This window comes from Ostrea edulis, chromosome 10, assembly GCF_947568905.1.
Source record: "Ostrea edulis chromosome 10, xbOstEdul1.1, whole genome shotgun sequence".
Lineage (NCBI taxonomy): Eukaryota > Metazoa > Mollusca > Bivalvia > Ostreida > Ostreidae > Ostrea > Ostrea edulis.
Window position 1 is genome coordinate 15,606,170 of NC_079173.1, and position 11,944 is coordinate 15,618,113.

Consider the following 11,944-nt stretch of genomic DNA (forward strand, 5'->3'; position numbering starts at 1 on the left):
TACAATGTACCATTCACATTCTGACGAAGCCTACAAATACAATCTAGTTTTATTTTCGTTTTAGCCATTTGCCTTGTGTTGTTGTTCGTGATCTTCGTTGGTGTGATGTATAAAACTGGTCGTTTACGCAAAGCGGAAGTCATCATTGCTCCAATCAGAAACACTATACGACGACGCAGAGCTGGTGTGGGAGCGGCAGGGTACCAGCAATATAATGTAAGTTCAAAGTTCATACTCACAAAAATATGTTGTTGATGATGTTGATTAAAGAGAATTATACAATTTGGACATCAAGTAACTCTCTTTTATATTTATTTAGATACTTATAAGTGGTGCATTTCGATGATAAATTTATTTGGAGTTGTTACTTAAGATACCGGGAAATTTAACTCTTACAGACAGGTGGATATAATGAAGAGGACATCTATTTATATGGAGGCCTCACTTTCGAAAATCAACCTGACTGGCAATACAGCATGGACAATGTTACTTTGGAAACATTGCTGAAGACGGGGCGATTTGCCATGATTTATAAGGCGAGCGTTTACAAGAAAGGAAATCCTAGGGAATGTGTAGCGAAGACTCTCAAAGGTCAGTTTCTGGTGTAATCCACCCCTATTAAAACATAAGCCCTGTGGCACACAGTTGCAGCATATTTGCTGGTACTAACTTAAACGTAATGTTATTTTAAATTTATACTTGGTAAAGTGCTGTATTTTTAATCTGATTTTTATCACAAATTCTGGCAGGCTTTAAGATCAAATGGTCAATGAGCGGGTCGTGTTGAATTCTTATTACTGAAATTGCCAATATCCATTACTCCTGTCGTGATGCTATCTTACACAAAAATTCAAAGGACAAGTTAAAATATAGGAATGTGCTATTAGAATTATGCCACGTAGAGTGGATGTCAGATTTGGCGTCAACTTTGTCACTATAATTCTTCACTCTGCTCAGTCACGTCACATTATCCTCTCGAGAATTACACATCTTGTACGAGGTACATGTACTTATGACGAAAATTTAATTCCATATTTGACCCAAGGCGCAAACATTGCATGAGAAATCAATTTGTTTTGTTTTTTTAATATACACGAGGGTATGAACTGTGATGATTTGCGTCGGCGCACCTCACGAAGCGAGAGCTTCATGAAAAATATACCGGCTTGAAGCGTTGCTGTAATTCATACCCTCATCTACTTGTATATGATTTTTTTAAATATCTACAATCTATTTTCATTTCTGTCGAAGAATTCCCAGCCGTAGAACTATATTTATCAACATTCATTTGCACATCGTTCACACTCATGAGAAAATAGCTATCATTTTAATTGGTATAGCCATATCTTACGTAAAAACATTAGAGATGTAGCTATTGCTGAATGTGTGTACAAAGACTGTGTACATCAAAGGCACAAGTTGTACATAGTAGTTCTATGTTGTATCTATATTCTATTGTCTTCTCTGTAATGGATTTCAGACGGATACACGGATGAAGACAAAGTGCTAATGATGGCAAAAATAAATTTCTTCGGGACCAAGGTTGGGGAGCACCCCTGCGTTCTAGGATTCATTGGAGCCGTGACAGTGGAACAGTCCAGTAAGTGTTAGAGGACTTATCAGTGATGGGGCGCATTTTACGCTCACTTCGAAGTTTTACCCGGCGCCCCTCCTTTTGTGTAGTTTTTAAATATTCCAAATCTTCCATTTGTTCATTAATCACTGGATGAATTTCATGTTCACACAGATTAGTCGTCACACAGGGGTTTTGCAATTTTGTTTTACTGAAGGATTATGTCCCATTATAAATATATTGTGTAGATGGAGTGGTGTATAAAACAACTGGGACAAAAGAAGCCAACCAACTTTTACATGGAAGCAACTTTATGTAATGATGATACAAGTTTGGTTTAGGGCAGGGTCTCGATAGGGTTTCAATGTTATACATGTACATAAATCTCTAAAACCCTATATTCTGCATCTTCGTTAGCCAAAGGTTTACGATCCATTCCGCTTCTCTACAACCCTTGACTGTGTTAGCACGATTTTCGTGTCAACAATTTCTTGCATACGATTGGGTGCAGGCCAAGTCTCCTGCATCTAATCAGATAGCGTGTTACATTACACCACGTGCAAGACGATGGAATGTGTAAACAATTAATCATTGTGTTCAAAACACTTCCTTTTAACCAAATTTTCATAGATTCTCCATACAACCTGGCGGTGTGTAGACTGTGTTATGAGCCTGTGAAAAAAAGTTTTAAATGATTTGCATATAACATCGTGTAGTTCACTGGGCGCAGCCATTTTTATTTCAACAACACACAAAGTGTATAGTTGAAAAACGCATTTTCATTGCTTAAACATGATGTAATCCAAACAGAGTTTGTTTTCTCCATCCGCTAGAGGACGCCACTCAAAGCTACGAAAATCGCGCTACGCAGCCAAGGGTTGTAGAGAAGCGGATCGGGTCGTAAACCCTTGGCTAGCGAATATGTATATTCGGGAGATTCACAAAAATATTTTTCAGAGAATCATGACCCCACAGGTCCAAGATCAGGCCAAAAGAAGGGTTTATTTCTTTTACATTTTGATATATGGGGCAATTTAGAAATCGAACTACAGCTATTTCAACATACAGATCTAAGGTTCGTTCAGTGTATTTCTTATAGATCAAGGAAAAGACAAACATAATCAAAAGGAAAATAAATGGTCAGGTGAGCGATGTCACCTATGGGCTTTCCGGTGGCTATTTTCTGTAGTGAGAGAATGAAAAGTTGTGAAAATGTAATAACAGAAATTTTAATATTCCAAAGCGGGATAATAGAAGGAATCTACTTCATTCGTAAGGTAGGAACTTTTAAAAAAAAATACCCCGGACTTTCATGATTTTTTTTTTATATGTACTACTCCGCTCGTGAAATAAATTCCTTCCATGCACAAACATGTTTAAAAAACGTCACCGAAAACAATTCTATATTTTTTGTCTGTTCCCGGATAAAAAGAATTTAGCTGTATTTCAGTGGGACCAATCATGCTCCTCGAGTATTGTGAAAATGGTACGATGAAGGACTGGCTTATAGACCGACAGAGTGCCGTCAGCGATGACGTAATAGAAAACCTCTTCCGGTTCTCGTATGACATCACCAGAGGAATGGCTTATCTCGCAAGTAAAGAGGTACAATTTATGATGTAAAAATTATCGTTTGTGTCTTGAAAATACTTTTCTTTTAATAATATATCATATTGCCTGTATGTAGTGACAACACATGTTCGTCCTAAAGGAGGAATCCCACACCAGGGAATTCTGAGGAAAAGTGGAGGATATGTACAATCATATTTAGAAATTCACAACTTTCAAATTTTCATAATTTGTCAAAACATGCGTTTTTAGTAGAAAGTAATCTGAAGAAAAAAATTAAGAACCTGCGATCTCCAGATCATTAGTCGATCGACATATTAAACTACTGAGCTACCCAGCTAGGCAATTATATTTAAAAGGAATGTATAAATATTGCTGATATTACATTGTAAAATGTACCACAGAGAACAGCCCCTTAAAATATTAGAGCAACATTGATTGTCGTTAATATTTAATTACAATCAATCAAAGATGACAACTAATTGGTGATTGATAATCATGACTTTTTTACAAATATGCCAAAAATGGTCGCGGTTTTTCTTTCATTATGAAGTAATAAAACATTGTAGGATAAGATAAGGGTCTTTTTTGTGCTAGGAATGTCTCGACTTTTTCATTATTGTTTTAAAAGAAAGTCATCCATTATGACGATATAGTATAACCCCAAGTCTACTATTCCCTAGGGGATCCGGGTTAGATGAGGTCCTCAGTACCCCTTGCATGTCGTACGAGGCGATTGAATGGGGGCGGTCCTTCCGACAAGACCGCAAAAACCCGAAACCCCATGTCACAGAAGGTGTGGCACGATAAAGATCCTTCCCTGCTCAAAGGCTGTAAGTGCCGAGCATAGGCCTAAATTTTGTCCTTCATAGGCAATGGTGACGTCTCCATAGAAACGAAACATTCTCGAGCGGGACGTTAAACTCTGTAACCAACCAAACAAGTGTATAGTATCGGTATAAATGGAAAGGTGAAGATAGCGAACAGTAATTATTCTCATAACTCCTATAAAGAATACAAATTAAGAGTTGGACAAACACTGAACCCTGGATATACCAGAAGTGGGGTAAGGTACCTAGGAGGAGTAAGCGTCCCCTGTCAACCGTCACACCCGCCTTGAGCCCAATATTTCGATCGGGTAAACGAAGTAATCCGTAGTCAAAATCAGTGTGTAAGAACCGCCGAACAATTAGTATGAAACATGTCAGTCAGCATTTTACCCAATGACAGGTTGTGTTGATAAATTAGATCGTTATAACGACCATAAAATTTTCGAGGTGCTGATTTTAAACGAGACTATTGAAACCCCTGTAACATCAACTTATTTGTCATTATTTTCTACCACGATTTAAAACGTGACCGCAGAATAAGCTCTTGCATATCGAAATGTAAGCGGAATGATAGGTCATGAAAGTGTATAAGCGGGTAGAGAATCGTAAGACAAAATAAAGTGTACCTCTCCGAAAACATGTAGATCACAGGCACGCTTGTACAGAAGTGTCATTAATTGTAAGTGTTATTGCTCTCCAGATGTTATGAGCTAATTCCTCTTCAGACAGCAACCAAAAAGGTATCCTCCATTTGCCTATATTCAAATGTCGTTTTGCGACAAATTTTGTGTTAATTATAACACTATGTTTATTTATCTTTAATTCTAATTTTGCTAGATTGTCCACATGAGACTTGCGGCGAGGAATGTATTTCTAAATAAAAACCTGAATGCTAAAATCGCCGGGTTCGGACCACGTCAGGGAGACGAAGATGATGAATCGGGAAGAAAGGTCGGTAGCACAGTTTCCGGTTTTTAATTACTGATATTCGTGTAGTCAGTAATTATAATTATTACCTAATCTACAATATAAATTGATATTACATATTCTTTTTCTCTGTTTTCCAACTATAGTCAGCTGAAAAAGGTACAGACAATAAGATGGGGTGAAACAGTTCATCACGTGACCTACTATTACCCGATCACGTGACGAACTGTTTCCACGGTCACGTCGCGAACTGTTTCCCGTTCACGTGACAAACTATTGCCCGATTAGCAGATTAGGTAATAAAACAATTATTTCATGCCTACTAGAGAGAAAGTAAACAGTTATTGACTGGGTTCGAGGACAACGGCTGCTTTTGTTTGACCCAAGGACAGATCTGCAAAACAACTGTTGTCTGAGGACACCGTCTATAACTGTTTTGTTATACACTTTCTTTCTTTTACGTTGTTTTTTCTCAATGCAGGTGGTTTGTTGACTTTGAACTTGGAACTTTGATCAGAACTGTGTGATTGCAAACATTTGTCACCATGTCCTTTACTTTAAAAGAAAACATTACCCAATATCCAATTTGATTATTGTATTTTTCATGTTTCTGGTTTGCTTTTCATCTAATAAATCCTGTATTTCATTATCAGTTAAATCAGTGAATCTCTCCATTACGTAAATAAAGCAACATACTAAGAATCACGTGACTTGTGTAGCCAATAGAAATTGGGCAGACTATTGACCGGTCAGCAATTTGTAAACTGTTGACAGGTCAATAGTCCACGAGAGTGAGTTGTTTTTTTAGGAAGAAAATTAAAGTGTATAACAATTGTAAATTATTATCATTCCTTGTTTGAGAAAATACCATGTTTTGGAGGGATTTATTTCGTGGTTTAACAATTGTTGTGTTTTTTTGTTTTTGTTTTGGTTGATATTCCCATTCGTGGAAAGATTCAAAATTATTGTTATATCCATACCACGAAAACAAAGCGAAAATTAGTTCCTACGAAAATTACTAGTTTTATCATATTTACTGTTGTAAAAAAAATCAGCATGTCACGAGGAATGGGGGAGTCAGATTTTATTAGGGTGTTTGCGTTAATAAAGTGGAAGATAGTGCTATATTTGTATGTATGTCGGTCCGTTTATGTTAGTATGGCCTTAGAAACGTGTAAGATATACACTGTAGGCATTACAAAATGTAAGTGATGGAGGCAAACTGCAGATCATTGAAAATTAACTATCATCAGTTTAGTGGTATATACATACGTAAATGCATGTTATGTTGTGTTCTGGGTTTTTTTTTTTAAATCATTTTATTTTCTGTGCAGTACTTATATACACAATCAGTATTCTATGAAAAATCCCATCAGACTTAAACTTGCAAACGAGTCAGATTTGCTTATAGAGGTACCGATTTTGTACATATCTATACGCATCTCGTGTTGCTTGGACAGGAGAGGTGTTCACCATTTCCGGAAGACTGTACATCATATCAAATGCATGTATATCTAGAGAATATTGATTTCACTTCAGTAAAAAAAACAAAAACAAATGTTTTTACTATATTAGTAATGTTATTATTTTCTCGGGTTATCTAGAATTATTCACATATTAGATATTTTGCCAGTATACTATCTATTTCTTAAAACTGTGCAAATAGTAACGGTGACCATTTACGTCATCTTAAACCAGAAATTCTAGGGTATGTCATGTTCATGGCGTATAATTCTAAAGGACGCTGTAAGTATGGATGTTCTCAGTGCAACACGATATTTCACTATTTTTTGTCTTTGTTTCATAATTCAATATATGAATAAAATTACAATGAATAAAACTTATTGATAAGACACATTAGAGATTAATTCTACATGTATATATACCATAAATCAAGGTTTCTCAGCACATGAAGCATGGCGACTTTCGTTTCTTCCATGACTATAGTATACTCGCTAAATAAACAAGTGGAGTTTGTAGAATAGTGTACTGACACGTTCTTTGGGGTTTTTTTTTAATGAAAGAACCATAATGTTTCTCAGATGCCATTCACCTTGACCATGATATTTTTGTGATATTGTTTTTGCACATTTATTATTATGCATCAGTTTTACTGATATCCCTCTTACGTTTTTTTTTTTATCAAATTTATTGTCATATAATATTCTGTGAAATTTCAGGAACGCATCCCCGTAAAGTGGATGGCCCCCGAGTGTTTAAACAAAACCGGAAGTGCTTCAGAGAAGAGTGATGTTTGGTCGTATGGGGTCACGTGCTGGGAGATTTTCACCATGGGTAAGTAAATAACTTCCAAGTTGAAGAGGTTTGAAAATAGTCTTCAATGATTTCATATATAATTACAATATTTTACAGGCGCAACCCCATACGACAGTGTGAGAAGCAGAGACCTCCCAAAATGGCTGAAACAAGGAAACCGACTGAGTAAACCTGAATACACGGATGATTTGTAAGCATTTTTAATTGATTCATCACATTTATTTATCTATTCGTAAAGTAGAAAATTTAAAATAACATTTGTTTTTATTTTATGCTATGTTGATAAGTATACAATATATACACTGAAGGAAAAAGAAAATGATTTTTTTTAAAAAAAATTGTTTCAATGAATTCCTTTGCTATATTTTTCTTGAACACAGTCGGTTTATTTATTTGAATCCCAATGTCATATTTTTTTTAAAGACATTACGAAATCATGACAAAATGTTGGACTTTGGAGCCTTCCAGACGACCGTCTTTTTCGCAAATCAACAAAGAGATAGAGTCTCTCTTCCGCCAGTCATCCGGGGACTTGTACTACTATGACGCAGGGAAATAACCGAATCAAGTTGATGTGGCGATCTATGTAGTGTTGAGGAATAATCAGAGTACTGTAAAATGAGTGTGGAAAAATCATAAAGTATCATTTAGAAGTTGAACATTAAGATGTTTCCTTTTTTTCACATGAGCCGGATGTGCATGTAATGTACGTGTTGACGTCACATGTAGATATAGTTGTTAAGTTCTGTCAATGCGCTATTTATCTTTGTTATTTTTTTCACAGGTACACTTGTGCATGTTTTTTGTGTTGTCTATATTTATGTCATTGTGTGTGTATACACATAACGACCGGAAATGAGGTATAAACAATCCATTTCCTCCATTTTCCAGCACAATTTATTACACTCATTTTTATATACTTTGAATACCGGTATACATATTGACGCCTAATACATGTCTGTTTATGAAAGGTTATACTATCATTACTATTATCATCATCATCATCATCATATTTTACAATTTCTGAACTTTCATCATATCTGTACATGTAAGAAGTAAGTTTCACTTTTGAAAATAAAGGAGAGCATGATCTGTGACGCTTCACGCCAGCATACTAACACGTTTCATGAAAAGTATATACACTGTATAGGCTGAGGTGAAGCATTGCTGTTCATACCTTCATATATTATTTAAAAAATAATGTTATGTCCCCGGGGGCATATTATTTTTGGCCTGTCCTTCTGTCTGTGACCAAAAACATCAGCCTTGGTCATATCATTTACACCTTAAGAGGTAGAGCTTTCATATTGGGTATATGTATTTCTTCTGGCAAAAACTTTCCATTGACACCAGAATCATTTAATAACTTTTAAAGTGATGACTTATAAAAGATGCTGATTGGTTGAAAAATTCGTTTGATTTCTCTGTCAAAATTTCGTTCGGAGTTCATCTGCACTAAGCCCGCGGGACTACTTTTCTCTGGAATGCGTCTTCCCCGTTCTAATTTTAGCGCTATTTATAGAACGGGATTTTCCACACAAGCATTATATATAACGAAATGCATTTGTTTGATTTTTGTTTTTCATTGCTATCAAAAATTAGCACAACTAAAGATATGAATAAAATACAAATTAATTTAAAGAAACAGCATACATAGGCGATGACGTGGCAGAGTAGTCAATTTAATGACGTAGACCACTTACTGGTAGACAGATTACACGAGTTCCCGGTATGAATCGTCTGCTTTACGAGATCGATAACATGACGGAGCAAGTGGCGACTTCTGATCTGGTAAATATCAATGAAATTGAACTGCATCATATGGGGCTCAGTCAACGAGTGCGTTTTAAACGTTTTCCTCGATATTGAAATGGAGCCGAATTGCATTCCACCGTTCCATCGACACAACCAGTGTTCAACGTCTCCTCCAACACGATGCAGCATAAATCCAGTCACCACTTGCTATCTTCCTTTATATTTAATTCAGCTTTTAATCATTGCACCTTTAATTTGGCGTATAATCCATTTAAATCTGCACAGCAACTGTTCCCGACCTGAACGCACAGCCATGCCATTTTGTTTTTGCTTTCATTCTTGCCTATATATGTATTCCTACGCGCCATTTCAGAAACGTTAATTCAAGCTTTTTGATGGGAGAAACTATTTGTTTTTCTATCTTAAAAACATAATTAAATGATAAGAAATAAAACTTATAATTCTTTGTTTGATGCATGTATCAAACAAAGAATTATAAGTTTCATTTCTTAAATCTTTGACCTGGTGATCTTAACATTGCTCTTTGATCTACTTTTAGAAAGTTCGAATATAAGCCATATCTTTCAAATCGTTAGAGACACTGTTTTTATATTAAGCATGTGCATGTTTTGTAAGAAGACCTTTCCAACGAGACCAGATTTGTTGACCTTGTGACAATGACCTAGTTTTTGAAAGCTACAATGTCTTACAGTACCACGTTAATTGTAATCTGGAGGCATCAGTGTTTCGCAAACACATTTTTTTTATATTTACAGTTTGCTCTCATTTCTGTCGGAATATTCCCAGCCGTCAAAATTGTCGATGTAATTGAAAACTTTGAAGCATTTATGTGAATCATTAAATCTCTGCAGCGAAGAAGCGTTTTCAAGTTATTTTCTTGCGTGCCACTTTTCCAAAACGTCAATACACGTCGACGCTATGACGTTATTTGTGATTTGTTTTTATTGATGTAAAGAGAGAGAGAGAGAGAGAGAGAGAGAGAGAGAGAGAGAACGCTATGTTTAATTTGCTCTTGAAAGAAAATGATATGAAATTGAATGTGTTCTGACAATGACACATTCTTAACACCTTAAGTATTAAATTTGATGACAGGACCGATTTCGATGCTTACCATGCCCAGCTCTTTCCCAACTGTAAACAACATAAAGCGTGTATACTACCTTAAAAGTATTGTGTAGATGTATAAAACACAGTAAATGTTGTCAAAATTGATTTCTGACAACTTTAGTCTCAGGTATTGATGAAAAGGTGACAATATGAGACAGTGATCAATCTCATAACTCCAATATAAATATAGAGTTTGGCAAACACAGACCCCTGGATATATCAGGGGTGGGATCAGGTGCCTAGGAGTCACACCTATCTACCAGTCACGCCCGCCGTGAATCCTATATCTTGATCAGTAAATGGAGTAATCCGTAGTTAAAATCAGTGTCCTAGAACCAAGTATAAACACGTCAGACAGAATTTACTCAATGATAGGTTGTATTGATAAATTTTATCGCTATAACAACCATAGAATTTACAAAATGCTGACTCTAAACGAGACTGTTGAATTCCTTGTAACAATAATGTCTTTCTCAGTAACCTACAACGATTCAAAAACCGATCATACGCAATCTGATTAAAAGCAGCTCCTTGATCCGTTCCTTTTTTTTTTAGCGACAACATAAAAATAAAGGAGTAGATCGAGGAGCTGATTTTAATGAGATTCGATTATACGCAGAACAAGCTCTTGTGTATCGAATCAGTGAAAGGATATAAACACCATATGTTGGTGATAATGGAATTTTGCTACATAGATATGGAAGTTGACGATAGAGAAGCTGAAATCATTCCGTTTGTCATAAAGTTAAGTTGTTAGTTTTCCGTTCATATGTACATGTATTTTCAATAAAATATCTAAGCACGAAACAGATGTAGAGGACTCTGTGGTGTCTTATTTCGAGTTCACTGGGATACATGGAATTGACATATGAATGAAAAATGATTATTGTTGATAGATAATCTAAATGCAAGGTGAAGATAACGAGCAGTGATCAATCTCATAACTCCTATAAACAATACAAATAGATAGTTGGGCAAACACGGACCCCTGGACACACCAGAGGTGGGATCAGGTGCCTAGGAGGAGTAAGCATCCTCTATTGACCGGTCACACCCGCCGTAAGCCCTATATCCTGATCAGGTAAACGGAGTTATCCGCAGTCAAAATCGGTGTGCCAAGAACAGCTTAACAATCGGTATGAAACGCGTCAAGGTGAAGGCCGGTTCAACCCCAGTATTCCGACGGGCCGATATTCCGACATGTTGACCATCACCAAAAATTTTAATTAATAGAGTTAAAATCTATTCATGTCAGGCATTATTTTATGAAAATTACCAGAAACCGCCAAATCGACACGACCTGATTTTAAATCAGACAATCAATTTCTGACCAAAATCTTTCAAGTGTGAACTAAATCAGAGAAACCCGATATTTATGGAAGTTAAAACTGCTAACTGATGAAGTACAGGCAAAATATGTAGTAAATCACTCTTACCATTGCACAGAAATTCAACCAATTTTTACATGGACGGACAAACATCATCAAGCTTTAAACCGGATTGCTTTAAAATCTGGCCAAAACACAATTTTAAAAAAAAATAATTATTGCCTTTCAATGTTATGTTTAAGTCTCTCCGTGTCTTCCTCCCTGGCATGATAAAATTGTTACATCATTTTGAGATCGAACTGACTAGGTCTTTGTGTATGAATATGAATTTAGTAGTCTATGAAATTATTATCAGGATAATGAGGCAAATGATATTTTGGTCGATGATGAAAGACTGCTACACGTGTTGTAAGTTTTAATCTGTATTATCAATCAAAACAAAATGAATGTTATAATGAGCTGTCGCCATGGTCGCGTACAGAAAGTAAAATTAAAAAAAAAACTTGTTCACATTAATGGTCTGATTTGGCAAAAATAACATTCATACATACATACAT

At 35.9% G+C, this 11,944-nt stretch overlaps 1 protein-coding gene across 1 annotated transcript in view; it reads left to right on the forward strand.

The window, feature by feature from the left end:
* The window catches only part of LOC125665155 (uncharacterized), a 51,535-nt gene extending 41,728 nt beyond the window's left edge, over window positions 1-9,807 (forward strand). Inside the window, exons 15-22 of the mRNA XM_048897755.2 lie at window positions 65-216; window positions 399-591; window positions 1,481-1,600; window positions 3,024-3,178; window positions 4,810-4,923; window positions 7,080-7,194; window positions 7,273-7,366; window positions 7,600-9,807. Of these exons, the coding sequence (XP_048753712.2) occupies window positions 65-216; window positions 399-591; window positions 1,481-1,600; window positions 3,024-3,178; window positions 4,810-4,923; window positions 7,080-7,194; window positions 7,273-7,366; window positions 7,600-7,735 (1,079 nt within the window). The 3' untranslated portion in view covers window positions 7,736-9,807. The remainder of the gene's footprint in view (window positions 1-64; window positions 217-398; window positions 592-1,480; window positions 1,601-3,023; window positions 3,179-4,809; window positions 4,924-7,079; window positions 7,195-7,272; window positions 7,367-7,599) is intronic.
* The last annotated feature ends 2,137 nt before the right edge of the window (window positions 9,808-11,944 follow it).